The sequence below is a fragment of the Phodopus roborovskii genome, unplaced genomic scaffold (genome assembly GCF_943737965.1).
Source record: "Phodopus roborovskii unplaced genomic scaffold, PHOROB, whole genome shotgun sequence".
Lineage (NCBI taxonomy): Eukaryota > Metazoa > Chordata > Mammalia > Rodentia > Cricetidae > Phodopus > Phodopus roborovskii.
Window position 1 is genome coordinate 5,240,437 of NW_026126547.1, and position 20,977 is coordinate 5,261,413.

Here is a 20,977-nt window from a genome sequence, read left to right on the forward strand (position 1 = left end):
TATATTATATTAGTTTCCTGAGTATTTGGAGAAAGAAGTGTAATAGAAATATTACTAGCACTTTTAGGGGGTGGTTCCTAAAAATGCATTATGATGTATGTAATAAGTAATTCCATGAGTTATGGTTCTACCTGTTGCCAAGCAACAAAGGTTCTTTCTTTTTCAGCCCTATTTCTGAACTTCCTTTCTCTTCAGCAGAAGAAAGACAAAAGTTATCTTAAGATTTAAAAAATTACTAATATTTAAAAATGAGTTAATGATTTTATGCTAGATTAATGTTAATGTTCCATTACTGGAAATATGGGTCCTTAATAGTTAATGGGAAAAGAATTATCAAAAGAATTTAATTCACAATCAGCAAAAATGATGAGAAATTCCATGGATATGGAGGTTAAGAACAAACCCGGAAAGATTAGTATCCCTGAGAGGTTCATCCTGTCAGGAGCAAAGGCTATTGAGCATCCAGATTACCCACACTACTGCAGTCTATTAAGGAAAATGAACATGCCCTCTGTGAAAGGACTGGAAGACAGACATAACTATGGCAGATTTGAAAAGAAATGTAACCCTACGTTTTTAAAATTTCATCCTTATCCTCCTTCAGTCCTACCAGACTATCATTATCACTATCCATATCCCCCACCATATGGGCCAGCGTACCCATTGTTTCCACTTCGTGATGATGTGCCCTTAGGTGATCCCTGCTCAGGATTTGTGAGTGCTGGTGCAGATGCTGATTTAAAGCCTGGCATTGGCCGAACCATACCAAATCTAGTGAGTTTCAGTGATGTGAAACCTCAAAATCGAGTTCCTAGGCCAGACAAAGGATTTCAAACAACAATAAAAAGGCAAACAGTGCTATTAGAAGAACTAAAACAGAACAGAAGATGGAATTCCAGGAAAGTACCAGACATTTCCATCAGGGCAAAACTTGGAGGTAAGTAAAGTGGCATAGTGTTTGCATGTCTTTCAAGTGAGGTAGAGGAACATGAACTTGAGCTTTTTAGAATTTTAGCAGTTAAATTAGCCTAAATTATAACTGGACAAATTATTTTTAATTATATTTTAAGAAGATCTTATTAAAATGATACAGTGTATAAATCTGCTTGCACAATAAAATTTTGTTTAAAAATCAAATGTGATTTTTAGTGATCTACAACCAATATATTAACAGATAATTATTCTAGTTATAAAGAAGAGGATTTCTATATCACTTTCATAATTGTATAGCAAGCTTCCCTCTTTGTTTCTCTCTCTTACAAACAATCTGCTGGTTAAAAAGTGATGTATCAGGTACTGAAATGAAATGGGAAAGAAGATATATGTAAATTGGATAAAAACAGGAATTGAAGAGAAGCAAACCCTCCATAAATAGTGTTATGCTTCCGAAGGTTGAATTAATGGTCATCTGTCCTAGGATTCTCTGAACACATTTATAGTGAGAAATATCTCCAAAGGAAAACCACAACAACCACGTCCTGTGTAGGGAAGTGTGCATGGTAGGCAGGGAGGGAGGGATAAAAAGATTAGCATCTTTGACTGTGGGAAAAAGAAAAGGTCAAACCTGTGGCAGAGGTGCTTGTCTTGCTCTGGTGTCAGAAACTGCAGAGCACTTCCACAGTTCATCTTCAACTTTCATCCAAAACCTTAGGGGGTGAAGGGAGACAATCTAGGAAGGACAAGTCCACCCGTGTTAGCACAGTGGTGATGCATACTTCCTGACATTTCACCCATAGAAAGACCATAGTTATTATGTACCACGAAGAAAGTACAAAGCAAGAAAAGGAAGTCAAAATGAAAAGAACACTCAGCATGTCTCTAGTCTCACCCTTCAACCACTTTTAAGCTGGAAGGGACAAACTGGAAAGGAATAAGTAAGGAAGAGTGGTGCTTTTTGTATATCACTCCACTTATGGTCTTCAAGGTGGGCTTAGGGGAATGCCTGAGTTATAGAATTCCTATACACAGGGTTAGTGAGGTCAGCATATTTTGAGTTGATTATCTGAAAATTCTATCTAGGCAAATATGTTACTGAGAATCAAACACACTTGTCTCTACAAAAAATGAACACTATGTTAGTTATGAGAAATCAAAAAGGAGCATGGACTCATTCTTTGTTCATATTCCAATGCATAATAGTTTACCAAGAGCACATCATTAAAGGAGATAAAGTCATTTGTAGTCTGATGTGCTACTTACCATGCAAGCACAAAACCCCAGTCCAATATAGTTTTAAAGGGAACATTGTTGGTCAGTTCCTGAAAGTTGTTCTCACTCTGAATTCTTAAAATAGTGTGAAGGAATTTAGTTTGAAGGAAGGTCTTATTAAGGGAACTAAATTACCAAAATGATTTTGATAAACACAGTGCCAACACTTAGAATCAAATTTAGAGCTTGTTTGGACTGTGTATTTTGCTGCTTGATTTAGAACAAAACCTCAGTTTAGGCTCCAGGATCAAGACAATATGAGCTTGAATCCTAAACTTATCTGTTATGTAACCCAGGGCCACTTAGGATTCCAAGTGTGTATTCTTACTTATAAACTAATGAAAGTAATTCATAGCATGTTAATAATTACAATTTTATATTAACATGATTCATGTAAATAACTAATGTTAAAAGACCAGTGTACCTGATAGCATAAATTAAACCGCAGAATGTTCAGTTGCTTCATACATAAATTGGAAACAATTTGTCTCTTACAAAATTCTAAGAATTAAAATGTATAATGCCCAGAAAAATTTCTGGACCTAAAGGAACATTAAGTGAATAATAGCTGCTGTTATTCATTATCATCACTATTATTATTATCATTATTATCATCATTATTATTATCCACAAGCAGTTTCAGAATAATACTTGAGAGTAACACTCAAGTGTTTTAATGACTTTGAAGAACCTAGAAATGTTTATTAATCATAAATTTCAGCAAAACCAAACTCACATCCCTGTTAAATCCTGACAAATCTTAGAATGAATTATAGCAATTCATTATTTTCAGTTTTTACAAATATTAAGGTGAGGTCATAAAGATTACATTGGTGACTTTTTCCCCATGCCAATACTACCTACTTTTTTCCCTTTTTTGTTCCCGATTGGCTCTTCTTATACTCTACCAGAAAATGGTTCTAAATTCACTCTAAGTATGTCTGAGTTCTTTACTGGACTCTTTTCCTCTCGTTGGAGCAGATGGCTTGGTTTTCCTTATCATAGATAAAATAACGTTGTCTGTTGTCTCCTGCTGTCCTTCACTTTGGACTCCAGCTGATACCAATATTTTAGCATTATGTATATCTTTTTATCTTTCTAACCATCTTTTTCATCTTTCCATATGCAAGACTGGTTGCTTGAAACAACAGTCACTTACTTCCACAGTTATAGAGAGTAAGAAATCAAAAGTCAAGCAGCCTGAAGATTTGCCTCTTCACAAAGCCTTCCCCTGGCTTGCAGAAAGCTGTCTACTCCCTCTCTTTGGTAACAGAAAATATATCATCAATGTATCATCATTGCCATTATAAAAGTATTATAAGAAACAATGCTGTGTGTACTAATCAGTGGTTCATAAACATGTTGAACACTTAAACTGCATGCCACAAACTTGGCTCACTCTTTGATATTCTTGAGTTTCTTCGTTAAAAACTGATAACAGTAAAGATGGACATACAGCTCATAATGGCTAAAACAACTTCATCTGAATAAGAAATGTATTCATTATTGGAACTCAGAATAAGTTGGGGGAGGGGTAAGAGAGAGGAATTCAGAGATAACCACTGAGCACCTGGGCTTACAAACCATCTCTCACAATCTTTCTCAACATCTCTGTCCTCATAGTTCCCAAATTGTAACTTCTGGATCCAAGGTTTGTACAATGTATTAATTCATGGAGCAAAACTCTGAGTAGAGGACAAAGAAGAGTTTTATGTCCCTAGGGAATCTCAGAAGGATTGTCTGTGGAAACTTAAAGAGTTCTTAAAGCATCATCACTTCTGTTAGTCAGCTGAGTAAGTCATAGTGATTTCTGGAAGTTTTAAGACTCTAATTAAAACACTCCAAAGAAATCCATCTACAATATAAGAGCAAGGTTTTCCTGTGCTGACTCTGTCTTCTCCTGTTCTTCCTGACGCTGTGCGATAGCTATAACGAACATCTGTAGTTTCCTAACACTAACAGCGTTACACTTTCATAGACCTGGCGAGTACTATACATGCTATTTCCCTGCATGGCAAACTGCTTTTCATCCACTTCCCCTTTTTAAAAATTTAAGTCCTATTTAATTTTCAAGATTAGATCAGTTGTCATCTTCAGGAAGATGTTCCTAACTCCTGACAATCTGGTTGGACTAGATAACCCTTTTCTGCAACCTCACAGAACTCTGTGCTCCATTATTGCTGCAATTGCCACATAGTGGTTTCAGTACTTATGTGTATGAATTTTCTGCTTGCTCATCAGTACCTCAGAACCAACTCACTTTTCATCTTGATATACCCATTAGTTTCTACTTACAATACAGCAAATACTTTGAAGGCTATGTTTTTGTTAAATGTGTTATATGGCTAGTGTCTTAAGATTTGTAATGTATAATTAGAAGGGTTGTCAACATAGTATCCAGAACTGCTTTTTGCTACTACCATCCCTAGTATGTACACACACACACACACACACACACACACACACACACACACACACACAGTCACTATATACCACTATATACATACACAGATTCCTAGTACTCAACAGCCCTCTTACAATAGTGACTTAAACATCCAGGAAATTCTCTCCATTGTTGTAATTTGCTAAGTACATAAATCTCAGAAATATTGTGTCTTACAGCTGGGTAATGGTGTCGCACGCCTTTAATCCCAGCACTCAGGAGGCAGAGGCAGTCAGATCTCTGTGAGTTTGAAGCCAGCCTGGTCTACAGAGAGAGTGCAAGCATAGGCTCTAAAACTACACAGAGAAACCCTGTCTCAAAAAAAAAAAAAGAAAAGAAATATTGTGTCTTCATAGCAATTCATACTGCAAAGATCATCCTTACTCTGTTCTCCCAAAAGTCCAGGAAATTAATTAGATAATTCGTTGCAAAATGCCTAATATCATATAATGTAGCTTTTTAGTAGGGAAATGTTGGGGGTTTTGTTGGTTGGGTATTGGAGATGAATAATATTTTACTGTCTTGATTTCTTCATGTCATGAGTTGGATAACTTAGCTAATATGTTAGTTATATAATTCATTTCAATTCCATCTTTAAAAAAGCAGCCCAAAACTAAATGGGAAAGTTATGGTAATTCTTTCTGAACATTCATAACATTAGATGGGGATGGGTTGAGGTGGTGTGGAAATGAAAGAAAGCCGATGGGCATCTGCAGAAGTAGAACTGAGCTTTACTCAGAATGCAGAATGGGAGCTTGTGTGCATGTGGTGTGGGGGTCTTGAGGATTTAGAAGACAAAAAGCTGGGACTGTGGGACTTTGAAGATAGAAGAACCCATCTGAAGGTCAGCTCCCCTGCAATCTGGAAGTGGTAGATACCAGTGGGTTTGGCATGCGGTCCTCCTTATCAGAATTCTGCACAGGTCTTATCAGTCAAGTCAACTGTCCTGTCCAAAGTTCCTCGGTCCACCTGAGACTTTTAGTTCATGAGCCCATCATTCTCAACCCTCAAGACAGATAAAAAGAAGGGGTGATTTTTTTTTCTTATCGGCTACTCACTGCAGAAAAGAGAACAATGGATGAGGGGCTAGGTTCTGTCCCCAGGCTCTAAGGAAACATAGATTGGCTTGGTTTTATATAGCAGAGGAGAGTTATAACTTGACCAGCTGTGATGCACCATGCTATTGCCTTCATGCACTCCTAGAGAAACCTCTGCATAATTAGAGGGCTGAAATGGATGGTTTGCCTACAGAGTGGGACTGAGAGATTGCCCAGAAAGGTGGAAGTGGAGGGGGCGGATTAGTAGTAGGAGACACAGAAGTGAGCCACGAGAAGAAGGTGGGTGTCAATATCTAGGGGGGGCCCAGACAGTGGGAGAAGGATTCATTTGTGTGGGTATTTGGCAGAGGTGAATTAGGTCGGAGTGGGAAGGATGGCAGAAGAATTGATAAATTTGAGGAGAGAAATACTTTGCCCAATTGCGATTTCAGAGAGTCTGGGGTAGTAAAAGGCTGGAAAAATCAGGCTTGACCAAGGTGATAATATTTGACTAGAATTATGTGACTATGCATGTCTTGTCTATGTGTTTTATTCTTAAAATAGATTGAAACATTTCTAAGTTTAAAAAAAATTCATGTTAATTGTTCCAAAAAAAACTCATGACAACCATTATTGTGATTCATTTTAGTTTTACTATGAACAAAATGAAGTTGAGCCAAGTTAACAACCTTAGTTTACATGAGCACTTATAAGTCAATTTGTTAATAAATAAAAAAAAATCACAGTCACATGTGGACAGTCTGTATGAAATAATCATGAATAAAATATGCTTTACCAAACCAATATTTGAACACTACTGTTTGTTTGGATTATGGTTTTGTAATTTTCATTATGAAGGGAAAACTTAAAACATATTGTTGGATCAGGCAGAAACAAAAGAAGACACATGTCAATGGAGTATGGGGGGAGGGGAGAGTCTTTTATTGCAGTTAGAGGAAAATGGGCCTGAAGACATCAAACAAAAATAACAGCCAGTGCGACCTGGCAGAGCCTACTGCAGTGGCTCCTCGCTGACAGCAGCTAATCTAGCACTTAGCAATTTATCCTTTTAGTCTCTGTTGGGCATGTGAACCTCAAGAGTGTTAGCTCCCTGTGTTAGTATGCCAGTATTGGATGCAGGTGGACAGGAAAAAAAATAGATTCTCCTTAGAAGCCAAGAATTGTATTTAAAAAAAAAACTATCAAAGTTAAAACCAAAGCATTAAAATTATAAAATAAGCATTTTAGAGGTTTGATGGTTTCCCTTAGTCTAATATAAAAGGGATGCGGTGATTCCCAATGGATTCGGTGGGACTATGAAGTTTCATGGGTGCCACCATTTTGGTTTGTGTCATGTGGTAATGATAAACCAAAATGGTGGTGAAGTCACATGGAATTTGCCTTTATGCCATCATTAGCAAAGATGGAAGCCCAGACAACTTAATTGCGTCCATCTTGATGAACTCCCTAGCCAAGGTGGCAGCAAACCATGGTTGTTTTGTTCTGCTCTAGTGAAGTCAGCCACATGGTAACAAGAGTCCCGGTGGAATCTACATCCAAAGGAAGAATGTCAGTTTAAATGGCATAGAAAAATTCGTTTACACAGTATGCTCTGCTTTTGATGGGGGAGGGGGTTTAGCAAGATTAGTGACTGGGAGAGAGTTTAGGGAATTGAGTTTAGAAGTGTGAGTGGGCAAATATGGAGGGATAAGGCAAAGGACCAGAGTGAAGGTAGAAAAGGGCCTTGAAGGCAGGGGCCTTTGGGCCTTTCAATATTTTATCTACTGAAGTTATATAAATCGGTGAGGATTTGGAGGCAGAAACTCTTCAAGGTGTGTATGTTGTCTAATTGACAGGACCTGATCTAAATTCAAAGCAAGACAGTACATCTAGATTGGTTTTTAAGACTCTTATTTTCAAGTATAAATGTTGTATTAGTTTGAATGTAATTGGCCCCCATAAGCTCATAGGAATTGGCACTATTAGGAGGTGTGGCTTTGTTGGAGTAGGTATGGCCTTGTTGGAGGGAAGTGTGTCACTGTGGGGCAGGCCTTGAGGTTTCCTATGCTCAAGGTACTGCCTAGTCCTGTTGACTTTTGATCAAAATGGAGCCAGCATCATGTCTGCCTTCATGTTTTCATGCTCCCCGACATGATGTTAGTAGACTGGACCTCTGAAACTGTATGCAAGCCATCCCAATTACATATTTTCCTTATAATAGTTCTGTGGCATGGTGTCTATTCACAGTAATAGAAATCCTAAGACAAATGTTTAGAGAAATCTGCAATAGGCAAAGCTGTAAGCAAGATAACTTCTGTTATTACAGAAGTCTGCTAAAGACAAAGAAGTCATAGTTTGAGCAACAGCAAATTAACCTAGGGAAGGCTTGTAATAATGTATGAATTAGATTATTCTGTTCTACACTGTATGAACTGGTTACAGATAAGCTTTTTCTAACATTGCCAGTTAAAATAAGGCAGATCCATAGCAGACCAAAGAAGAAAGCCAAATGGTGCCAGCCAGGTGTTAAAATGGTTTGCCTCCAATACTCTTCAAAGGCTTATTCCCCAGAGAGGGGTTTAGAAATGGCTCCGCTCTACTAAATAAGCTATATAAAGGAACATGAGAGTTTGTTTCTGAGATTTTTTTTTTTAAGCAGTGAGTTTCACCCATGGGCCCATATATCCTATCTGTGGAGTATAAATTAACCACTACTATTTACTTCAGGTATAATGAAGTGTACTATAGCCGGAGAAATTGTCTTGAAAAGCTAGCAGTGTTCTGCTAGACTCACACTCCAGGTAAATGCATAAGCTGTGGCTTGAAATGTCTGTGACTACATCTGCAGCTCAAAGTAGACATTGGTTTTACCGTAGATGCAGATATTCACAAATTCCATGTAACTTTCTTAGATTCTATGTCTTTTTCAGACATAATTTAAAGTTTGTAAGGTTTGGTCAGCATACATAAGTCTTCTTGTTTCATTTGATGTGCACAGCCAAAGTGGGAATTGGAAAAATGGCTAACTAGTTCACAGTACTAAATTGAATTCAGGACTGTGGACAGTTATGACACAGATTTTTAATTTGTAATCTTACCAAGCATTCCATGTAATTTGGGAGGCATCAAACTAAACATACAGTTTTCAGAAGCTTTGTTACAGTTTCATGCACATTAACTAAATTTTCTATTGGAAGAAAAAGTATCGCTGTGTTTTTTACCTAAAATGCATGAGTTTTTGGTTTTCAGGTTGGACAAGCCCACAGAAAGTTACTCCTTTGCGAGTTCATGATCACAAAAGAAGCTCATTAAGTCGCATACTTACTTTTGATGACGAAGCAACGTGTACAGTAAGATTTTCTTCATAGGTAGTACTATGTAATATAGTTTGTTTATATCGTCATATGTGTTTGGTATTTTCTTCTCCAGAGAAAAGCATAGTAATTCACAAAGTGCATCCCTTTTTAGCTTTTAAAACAAATAAAACCCTTTTAGTTTAGTTATTATCAAATGTGTAAATAAAACAACAGCGACCTTAATATGCTTCAGCTGGAGAGAACTGCTTTTTATATGAGGACCATCCTTTTCATATCTCAGTACAGCACACAATAATATACCTTAGTTTCCTAGTCCATGAAAAGGAGGCCCCTCAGATTGAAGACTTTGAAAACCCATCAACATGGTGATAATATAAACAGCTTTACCTTAGCTAGCTTCATAAGGAAGGCATTCCATTGTATACATGCATTATAATTTAATTATTCTTTCTTAATATGTAGGTTAGGTTCAATTTTCTGTAGCCCATATCACCATGCTAAGGAAAATAAACATGTCTTGTTTCTCTCTCTCTCTCTCTCTCTCTCTCTGTCTCGTGTGTGTGTGTGTGTGTGTGTGTGTGTGTGTGTGTAAGCGACAATTGAGAAATTATTGAATTCTTAGTTATGGCAAAGATAATTTTCATGAAATTCTGAATTAAAAAAACTATGAAAACAAAAAATGGGAAGAGTAGCTCCAACTGAGAAACATGATTCCTAACTCTGTGGTACAGTAGCAAATTACATAGTTATAGAGATAATTGCTATAAAAAATAAATCAGAAGAAAGTATATATCACAAAGACAAATGTAAAAAAAAGGTAAAAATAGAGAAGAGTCAGGAACAGAAAAGAAAGAACATGTACTTATTCGAGTCCCAGAAATAGAAAAAGACAAAGCAGCATATAAGATACAAGTGCTTATCCATGTTTTTTTCTGGGGATTTCTGAGGCACACTTTCACATTTTCTCCTGTACATTAAATAGAAAAATATGAGACAAAAGTAACAGCAAGAGCACCATTTCTTCCAGTGTCAGCCCTAACAATATTGATGACAGAAGTTTCCAAAGATGATGAGAACAAAGTAGCAAACTTCTGAAAGTTCACTGTTTTACATGTGTGCAATGATTGCATCATCTAAAATCTGGAAAACAGTAGTCATCTTTTGTTTTATCATGTTGAACATGAAGAAAGTCTAAAAGAATGTAAGATATTTGCAGGGAAGATATTTGTGGTGATATTAAAGAATTTTATTGTGAGTGCTGCTAGTATCATGTTAGGGTAAACATAAACATAGGTCTGCTCCAGCTTCAATAGATTGTCAAAAGTACCTAAAAGACATGGAGAGTTATAAGTCAGTATCCCTGCTGATAAATTCCAAGTACGCAAAGAAGACTCTAACAGAAGAAGTCATGAGGAAAACAATTTCAGAAAACCACATAGGTAATAAATCTGAGGACATAGACTTCAAAACATTTCATAAAGAAACTAAGACACATAGCATTTAGAAGTTACAACTTATAAGACCACAGTCAGGATGTAGAAGATTAAATGTCAGAAAATAGTCCAATTTCTGGTTTATCAGAATACCAATGGCTTAACAAGATGATGGTCAACAAGAACATGTTCCCTAGAAGAGGATGAGACATGAAGGTACTCAAGAGAAAGAGAAACACACATTTGTAAGTCATTGTCTCCCTTATGAAGACCAATAAAAGGAGACAGATGTCAGTCTTTGAGGACTTTCATTGTTAAGAGGAAGAGAAAATTTGATGAGTTTCCCATTCTACAAACTGAGAGCCATCTTCATATTTAAATCTCTGAGATTTATCCATGTGTGGATAAATTTGTACAATAAACATTAGCCTAAAGAAATGCAAATGTTTTGTTTGTGTCAGGAATAGCATTCAATTACATCAAACTGTCTTAAATAAAGTGATTACATTATCAAAGAGATGTGTACATTGACATTATACATAACATCACAATTAAAGTGTGTTGTACTGCTCCCAAAGAAAGTATGGTAAGAAAAACTGCCTTTTTTCTGAAGCCATGATCGTGCCATGCAGCATTGGCATAGATGATATACTGGTATTTTTTTGAAGAACATAACTTATAATGTGAGTTCTAGAACACTCATTATTAATTTCATACGACAGTATTGTAAAAGAAATTTTTGGAGTAACAAAAATTCATGAATAAAATAAGATTTGCTACAAGTTTGGTACTTAGACATTTATAGAATTAATAGCATTTGTATACAATAAACCGATAAATATTCATGTATTAATATTTTATTTGTGTGGAGGTGGGTGTACAGTTTCCTGTGGAATCCAGAACAGGGTATTGGAGTTCCCTGGAGTTGGAATTGCGAGCAATTGTGAGCCACCTGATACATTGATGTCAGTGTTAGGAATTAAACAGCAGTCCTCTGCCAAAATGGCACTTATTATTAGCCAGCTTGCCATCTCCACAACCCCAAAATTTATTTTTTTAAATGTTGAAACCATCAATCCAATCAGGGCATATAAAAAGAAATTCATGCCATAACCTCCAGGGGAAATCAAAACAAAACAAATGCAGTGATGGTTTCTTGAAACAGCCAAATCAAGAAAGTCATTCCCCAAAGCCATAGCATTGCCTTCTAAATATAACAGAAAGTAGGTAGTGCTAGAATCCCATCACTGATGCAATCCAAGTCACAGTTATCATTGCTTCATCACTCTGCCACTTAGAATTCCATTACCCTGAAATGCACTTTAGAAATGTTAATAATTCAAGATATTTTAGTCAAGATCAGACAGTTTATCCTAAAGAAGACAAAAACTAAAGAAAATATAAGTTATTCATTAGTCATAGGGAAGGAAACACTGTGATCAGAGATACAGGCAAGAATGAAGAACAAAAGTATAATAAGTGCATGGTTAGTATAAATTACTATCAAATAATAGTAACAATTTTCTGGGATTTTAAACACATGTATTTTGAATGAAAATATAATTGAATAATTAATCTGATAGGGAATCAAAAGTTAAGTGAGGAAGTGCTTTTTCATCTTTCTTGAGAGAAGACTATATTTAATCCTAAAAAATATGTGTTTACATTATAATTTGTATATTAAACAAAAAAACCCAGAATTCATTGAATAATGGAAAAATCAGTCCAAACAAGGTTAAAATAAAAAGACTATAACAAATGTATGTAGATCATGTAGAACACACGAGGCAGTAGTTTCAAACTCAGAGTCAGCAATTACTTTCTATGTAAAATGTTAATGCTACAGTTAAAAGACAGATTGCCTGAATGCATGGATATAAAGCACCTGCTTACCCTACTAGAAACAAAAACTCACATGTAAAATTTTAAGCATTGTGGAAAGTGGCATATAAAACCATGAAAAATAACACACACATATGCCTTTTTCTAGGAGTATTATACAAATTAACTATAGATAATAAGACAAGTCTCTACAAATTACATTTTAACTCATAAACTGCATAGTCTATGAGTATCATACAATTATAACAAAACAAAGCACCCTTTCAAGTCATGTATTTAGAAACAGAAAGATGTGTTTGTGCATGAGCCATCATCCAAAGAATAAACAACCATAAGAGAAGCTAAAAAGTGTTCAGAATGAAAACCAGAAGTTGTAGTTCAATGTGGAGCCAGCATCCGGAATCAACCCTGGAAGACATATCTGGCTTTGAAGTGTATTTTAAGACCAAAAAAAAAAAAAAAACCCTGTCAATTCAAGAAGTTAACAAGATACATCTCAGGAAAGTAGAAAGTGTGGGGAAATCCATTTATGAACAAGTACAGGAAATGAAAAATAAAGATATAGAAAGCAAACATAAGATTCTTATTATAGTTTGGTTCTTTACCAAACTGATTTGAGACCCTGCTCCTCTGGGAAATGATTTCATTGTGCTGTCAGATTTGTGTGAAATTCAACCTTTGTCAGAGAAGCTTCTTATTGAATGGGTTAATACAGAGTCTTTACTGTTCAAAGTACTGAGAATAGTGACTGTGAGTGCTTAGCCTTAGATGAGACATCTATCACAACCCACCCTGACCCAGGCTCAGAAGCAGTGGACAAGAGAGGATGTAAGAGCCAGACAATAGGTAGAAATGCTATGACATGCTGTCCTCTGAGAATGACATGCCATTGCACACATTAACTCATAACGGTTGTGGTTGCCTACACAAGACTGCAAAATATCAAGCAAGTAAATAATTACAGTGTGAAGGGGAAGGGCTCTTAGGGTCCCAGCCCTTTCTGAGGAGCTGTTGGCAGTTGATGACCATATACTAAAATTCTTATCCTCTGAAACATCTTGATCCAGGCCCCCGGAGTTTAAATCACCCTCCACACCGCTGTCTTCCATGCTCCTCTAGTATAGCCCATTAAACCCCACTTAACGTGTTCAACTACCTTTCTAATCCAAAGTCACAAAGTCCACATTCCTCCAAAAAAAGAAGAAAAGAAAAAAGGAAAAGAAAAACAGAAAAAAAAAGATCTATTAATCTATCACAGCAATAACCTACTTCTGGTATCAGCTTCTGTCTTAGTTAGGGTTTCTATTGCTGTGAAGAGACACCATGACCACTGTAGTAGGTCTTTGTCACCACCAGGACCACCAGCTCACAAACAATGACATGGAGACTTATTATTAATACAAAAGCTTGGCCATGGCTTAGGCTTGTTTCTAACTAAATCTTATAATTTAAATTAACCCACATTCTTTTATGTGGCTTGGTTACCTTTACTTTGCAATGGCCATGCTGCTTGTTCTGTGTCCTCTGATGTCTCCTCCCATCTCTGCCATTCTTCCTCCCAGCATCCTCTCTGCTCCAAAATCCTGCCTAGTTATTGGCTGTTACACTTTTTATTAAACCAATCTAAATGACACAGTATACAAAAAGACTATAGCACATCTCCACCTTTTTGTCTAAATAAAAGGAAAGGTTTAACTCTAACATAATAAAATGATAAACAATAAGAACAATTGTGAGATAAGAATTATGTTTACACAGAGTAGTATTCCATTGTGTAGATGTGCCACATCTTCTTTATCCATTCTTCAGTTAAGGGGCATCTAGGTTGTTTCCAGGTTCTTGCTATTACAAATAATGCTGCTATGAATATAGTTGAACAGATGTCTTTGTTGCATGGATATGGATTATTTGGATATATGCCTAAGAGGGGGATTGCCGGGTCCTGTGGTACACTGATTCCCATTCCCCTGAGAAACCACCATACTGATCTCCAAAATGGCTGTACAAGTTTGCACTCCCACCAGCAGTGGAGGAGTGTTCCCCTTTCTCCACATCCTCTCCAGCATAAGTTGTTATTGGTGATTCTAATTTTAGCCATTCTGGCAGGAGTAAGATGGTATTGCAAAGTTATTTTGATTTACATTTCCCTGATAGCTAAGGATGTTGACCACTTTCTTAAGTGCAATGTCCAGTCCATTTGTATTTGCCATATTTGGAAAGAATACTCCATTATTTATTCTATCTTGATGAATCCAAATGTCTGTACCTAACTTACCTTCTATCATAACTAAGGAAAACTGTAACAATAACTACCTAATTTTCAACTACATTAAAAACCTCAGAAGGATACTTTTTATTTACCTGAATAAATAAAAAGTGCAGTGTAAGCCACTTCCAAATGTATAGAAATGATGGACAGTCACCCAAGGATTCTTTGCAATGTTGGGGTATGTAATCTTCAGCCTACATGCCTAGAATATTTGTCAGATTCTTTTATGAAGCAGGAATTTTGAAGGACTTTCCCACCTTGTTTTGGCAAATTTCAACAATCTTTTTTTTCCTTTGTGTCCTGCTTGTCCAGTTTGTACAGCATACTGTCAGCAGTCAAGACAAGATAAAAAACCTGAAATAAGATAAATAAAAGTCAATTAGAATATTTTAACTGAAAGACAAAAAGACAATGAGTTTATCCCAAAAAATTTTAGTCATTTATTGATGAAGACTACATTTATCTTCTGTTGTTACTGTATGATATTATCATCAACTTCTAGCTTCCACATAAATTATCTTGCCATCAGGGGGTGCTGGTGAAGCTGTGATCCTTCTAAAGTTAATGTACAAGAACCCATTTCTTACATGTGAAGCTTTCATGATCTTCCAGAATTATTTGGCTTATGGCATCTTTCTTCATCTTCAAGGCTAACACTGCCTCAGTCTCCCAACTTCATGACAATTGTGGTTAAATTGTGCCATAAGGATGTTCAGTATAATTTTTCTCATTCTATGGTCACTTGATGAGCAATTTAATTCCATCTGCAATTAAATTACCCTTTTCCTAGTTTAGAACTAGGAATGTATTGGAATGCTAAATAAAGAAGTTTTTCAATGAAAAAAATAAATTCTCAATAGATGTGCCTTATAAGAAACTAAACAATGGGTATTATGCAATTAAGATTTTTCTAATAAGAAAATTTAGCCCTACATAATTAAATTACAGAAAATGAATTGATATATTTCTATCTTAAGATATTAGAAAAATGACTAAGTCAAACCAAATATATGAAAGACTAAAGCATATAAAATTAGAAAACAATGAAATGCAGAATTTATATGCAGAATAATTACTTTTTATTTTAGTAAATTTTATTGTTTTTTATTGTTGTTGTTTTGTTTTGTTTTTGAGACAGATACCATGTAGTCCTAGGTAGCTTCAAACTTGCTATGTGGCTGAGTCTGGCCTTTTATTTCTGATTTATTTCTCCAATCTCCATGGGCTCAATGGTGGAATTACAGACATGTGGCTGCTGCCTAGGTAAAGAAAACATTTATAAAATGAAATGTGATTGACTACTTAGTGTCCATCTACAGATGGACATACGGGTATACAATGGAATATTATTCAGCCATAGATATAGGTCTGCTATTTATAACAACATAAATAACCTCTAAAACCTTATGCTAAGACAAATAAACCAGGCACATAAACAAATACTTATATCCTTATTTATGTGCAGAATCTAAGAAAGCCATAAAAGAAGCAGAGAATAGAATGGGCATGCGGTAAGTATAGAAAAAATGAGATGTTGGTAAGAGAATACAATATAAAGATATAAAGAAATATGAATATGTTCAAGAGATAGAATGCATAGTGTGGTATCTATAGCTAACAATCCTGTACTGTTTGCTGGGAATTTAAGAAGAAACTAGATATATTGTCTTCAACAACTCAAAGGATATTTTTTGTTGTAGATGAATGTTTTAAGGAATTTGAGCTTGTTCATCTTTAAACCACATACTTCAAGTCATCGTGTACAATCTTGAAAAATAAGGAAATTCAGAAAACATAGTATTTAGGAAAATATAGCAATTCTATTCATGCTTGGTCTGTTTTAACTTCTTATTCTTATCTTGTAGGATGATAGTAAACCACTTGTCCAGCTCGACAAGAAATATAATATGAAGGATTCATTTTACAAATCCTCAACACAGAAGTAAGCTCATTTTACAATGAAAGAAATTCAAGTATATTTCTTAATGTTTAAGGGTGCATGTGTTGATAATGATCTGGATCATATCAATAATTCAAAAGGCATAAAACAAAAGCACTAAGTAATTCATGTTGACTTAAGAAGAAACCTATCAGGGCTTGAAGAGGACAAGTGTTTACACCTGTAGTCTAATAAGCCTGAACTAACTAGAGAATAAGACCCTATCTCAGAAAGTGGAGAGGGAGGAAAAGAATTATGTCAGCACAACCAAAATTCAGAGAGAGGGGAATGACAGGAAAGAAGGGAAGACAGGAGACAAAAAAACAATGTCATATAGAACAATAGTGGAGAAAGCTTAAAAGAAGACATTTCACTCAATCAATTGGCCAGGACCTTGTGGAACAGAGTAAAGAAGCCAGGCTCGCCACTGTTGTTTTTGTTTATGTTTTTCTATTTGCCAACAAAGATTCAGGAGTCAAATGTTGGGGTGAAAACTTGCTATTCAGATAAGCAAGCAGCTGACCTTCCTTTTTCACTGAAAACTCAGCAAGAAAGGGTCTCTTCAATCATCCCAAATGAAAAAGGACCATTAATCTCTAATCTCCTCCCTACTTCTTCCTGTGCACCTCTCTTTCTGTCTTCCTGGGTCCCTGTATTTTTCATGGCTAATTATTGTCAACTAGTTGCTAGCTCCACCCACTGATCCAAGGTTAATTTTATTAACACAGTCTCCAAGTTTCACAGTGTGATCAAATATCTCTCAACACCGCCCTGTCACCCTCAGCAGTCACAGTTCTCCTAGACTTATTGACCATGACTTAGGAAAACCCAGATTCATTATATAAATATAGGAAAGAATTTAAGGACTAACAACTTTTTGAAGCAGAGTTGGATTTCAATAAAAATATCATTTACATGGACATAAGCACAAGGTCTAAGAGAAAGGGGTTTAGGCGAATGACACACATGACAGTATGGATATGGTTTTCCCTATGAGAGTCATTGAAGCAAGATGTACAAAGGTGGGTATGGCTCCTCAGAAGAGACTAGAAGCTTGTTATTCTATAATAGTCAAGGACTTTGGTGGGGTTTGACTTCATTATCTTTAAGGTATTCCTACAACCTGTGAATGGGATCACAGGATTACAGCTCCTCAGGATCACCTGACAGGATTACAGTTGATAAGACACACAGGCTACAGGAAAGTAGAATAGCTTTTACTACAGTCTGTCTTGTTTGAGACGCTCAGGTGATGTCTGGTGGAAGGAAGTCCTGCAAGATCAGATGCATTCAAGCCTTAAGCTTGGTTCATTGTTATTTGAACATGAAATATCTGTATGAAATTATAAGGAAGAGCAAATTTATGCGGGCTGCCTTTGTAGAAAATGTGAATTGTGCTGAATGAATTATTGCATGTCAGGTGATGAGGGCCTTCACCTAGACTCTGGAATGAGGGGATCTTATATCCTGCCTCATATCAACATATCTATGTCCTAGGCCTTAATGTCCTCTGTGAATAAACAGATCTAGTTCTCTGCTCTTGAAGGAGCTCTCATTTTAAAGAAAAACAAACAATAAGAGAAAAACATAATAAGAAAACAAGCAGAACTAGGTTTTTAAGACTAGTCCACAAATAAAAGAAAGAGGTAGCTAAGAAGTGGGGAGAGTCGTCAAGAGCATGTGTGGGGTGAGCAGAAACCTTGAGGAGAGGGAGCAATTGTGAAGGGCACTTTGATGATTGTTACTCTGATGGAGTTGATCTTAGCAAAAGTGGTGACTAATGTATTCAGAGTTCATTACATGTGGAGAAAGGCTGGGTTATGGATATCATCTAAGGAAGAGTTAATGCTGTCTCAAAGAAGGCTGCACTTAGCAGAGAAGACTGTGAGCCATGACTGAATTCTGGATAAATGTTGAATGTAGACCCATCATATCTCCCTAAGCAGAGGAAATGGACCTAAGGGAGTGGGGAAGAGTGATCTAAGTCTTTTCTCTAAGCAACTGTGTTGAATGAAGATACTGTTGCCTAACTACATGGAGGCATGTAGAGCAAGTCTTCGGGAAAGTATCAGAGGCAGGTTTTGTTTCTTAGCCAAGAGGATCTCTCAGATAGGCAACAGAATATGCAAATCTGGGGTTTTGTTGAGAAGTCTAGCTAGAGGGATAGATCCAGCTTCAAGAAAGGCCTATAAAATGATGGAACTAGATGGGGACAGTAATGGAGACGTGTAATCAGAGGACTATTTCTACATTTAAAAATATGGGGGAAAGAGAAACATACAGCAAAAGGCATTAAGAAGGCACACCCAGAAAGATAGAAGGGAAAGAATGAAATGCCTGGAAGGCAAATTAAAAGTGTAATCAGTGGGGGGAATGGGATGGAAGGGGAGTTAGGGGACATGAGAGGGAGGGAGGGAAAGGGAACTGGGATCGATATGTAAAATAAGAAAAAATGATAAAAATTTAACAACAAAAAAAAGTGTAATTCAAGAAGAAAAGAGTGATGTGCATGCCATGTACCACATCAAGTAAAATAAGGCCCAAGGATGGTTTATTTGGGTCCTCTGTATATTTAGAAGCTAGTAAAGAGATAGAGTAGAAGATAAACATCATGGCATGGTGTAGTATGGTATGGCATGGGGAAAAAAAAAACAGAAGCAATAGATGAGAATAAGTAAACAGAGCTTCCATGCTAGCCACTGCCTGCCTCCCTTAGTGCATTGAACACTGTAGACATGCTTCATACTTCAATTTCATTTCTTCATTAAAATTGAAGGATATATATAGTGTGAGCACCATGGGACAAGAGTCTTAGAAATGTGGCTACTAGCGGTATGTGATGTTATAAAGTGTTTCTAAAAATGTCCTGACAAAGCATTATGAGACAAAGAATCTCCAAAAAATGCTACTGAGCTCATTATGTGCTGGCCCTTGATAAACATGGGGCCTACCGTTAAGAGTCTTTTGTATACCAACTAAAAGTCTGTTGGAGAAAAATAATTTTTCATTTGCAAGCAGTTGTCATTTGGAGATAGCTTCTGGGTTAGGGATTGTTTCTCCGTCCACTTCCCTTCTCAACCCTCCTACCCAGTCTGGCCCGGACCCATGCAGGTCCTGTGCATGCTGCCACAGTCTCTGAGTTCATGTGTGTCTGTCCTGCTGTGTTTAGAATGTCTTGTTTCCTTGATGTCCTTTATCCTGTCTGGCTTTCACAACTTTCTCCTTCCTCTCCCCCAGGGTTCCATGAACCCCAAGGGGAAAATTTTGATGGTGGCATCCAATTTAGGGCTGAGTGTTTCAAGGCCTCTCATTTTCTTCACATTGTCCTGCTGTGAGTCTCTGTATTTGTTTCCATCTACAACAAGATGAAGAAGCAAGACATTGATGTATGTATGAGTATAACAGAATGTCATTAGGAGACATTTTATTGCTATTTCCTTTTAACAGAAAAGTAACAATTTTCCCCCTAGCTCCCTGTCCTATCTAGTATCAGGATCTTGATCACCTAGGCAGTGTCAGAGATGGGTTCCATCCCATAGAGTGGGTCTTTAATCCAATCAGATATTAGTTAGTTACTCCCACAAACTTAGAACCACTATTGTACTAGCAAGTATTGCAAACAGGTCATCATTATAGATAGAAGGGTTTTGTAGCTAGTTTGGTGTTTACCTTTCTTCTTTGGTAGCATGCAGAGCACCTTCCTACACCAAAGACTCTAGCATGTAGATGTGAGGGCTCTGCTTAGACACCAGATTGACTTCTCCATATTCAGTGGGTTGTGTAGGTGTTGTCTTCAGCAATTGGGCCTTACCATCAGTTCACAAAGAGTAACCAATAGCCTGGGTTGTTTGGGGGGGGTTCCTTGGGACCCCTTTGGCCAATAATTTGATTAGATCACTTCCATGACTTGTATTCTGTTAGTGAGGCTTGCCTCTGAACTTCCTTTTAGAGTTTCTTTTTTTAGCTGTAGTAGGGTTTCTTTTATGAAATTAACCATTATTTCTTATCTTTTCCAATTTGATAGAGTATAGATTTTTAAACTATGTTCTTATGATTTTGTCAAAAATATTTTCTATGCCTTTGACCTGGGCTTCTCCTCCTCCTCCTCTGCCGCCACCGCCGCCGCTGCTGCTGCTGCTATCTCCATAATGCATAAATTTGGTCTTTTCGTAGTGTCCCAGAAGGACACTAAGGATGATTTTGCCCTGATTTTTTTATATATATATATTCAACATTTTCTTTGAGAGAGGCATTGTTTCTTCTATCTCGTCTTCAATGCCTGAGATTCCCCCTTTCATCTTTTGTATTCTGTTGGTAAGGCTTGCCTCTGAGCTTCCTTTTTGAGTTTCTAAATTTGCCTCAGTTTGGGTTTTCTTCAGTGAATTCATTTCTACTTTTATGTTTTTAACTGTTTTATTCATTTCATTCTGCTGTTTGTGTTTTCATATATTTCATTAATGGATATGGATGTCTTCATTCCCTCTTTAAG

At 36.6% G+C, this 20,977-nt stretch overlaps 1 protein-coding gene across 1 annotated transcript in view; it reads left to right on the plus strand.

Moving 5' to 3' along the window:
• Nucleotides 1-250: 250 nt before the first annotated feature.
• Nucleotides 251-20,977, plus strand: part of Spata48 (spermatogenesis associated 48) — a 47,418-nt gene continuing 26,691 nt past the window's right edge. The window contains exons 1-3 of the mRNA XM_051200700.1: nucleotides 251-937; nucleotides 8,938-9,038; nucleotides 16,415-16,491. Of these exons, the coding sequence (XP_051056657.1) occupies nucleotides 319-937; nucleotides 8,938-9,038; nucleotides 16,415-16,491 (797 nt within the window). The 5' untranslated portion in view covers nucleotides 251-318. The remainder of the gene's footprint in view (nucleotides 938-8,937; nucleotides 9,039-16,414; nucleotides 16,492-20,977) is intronic.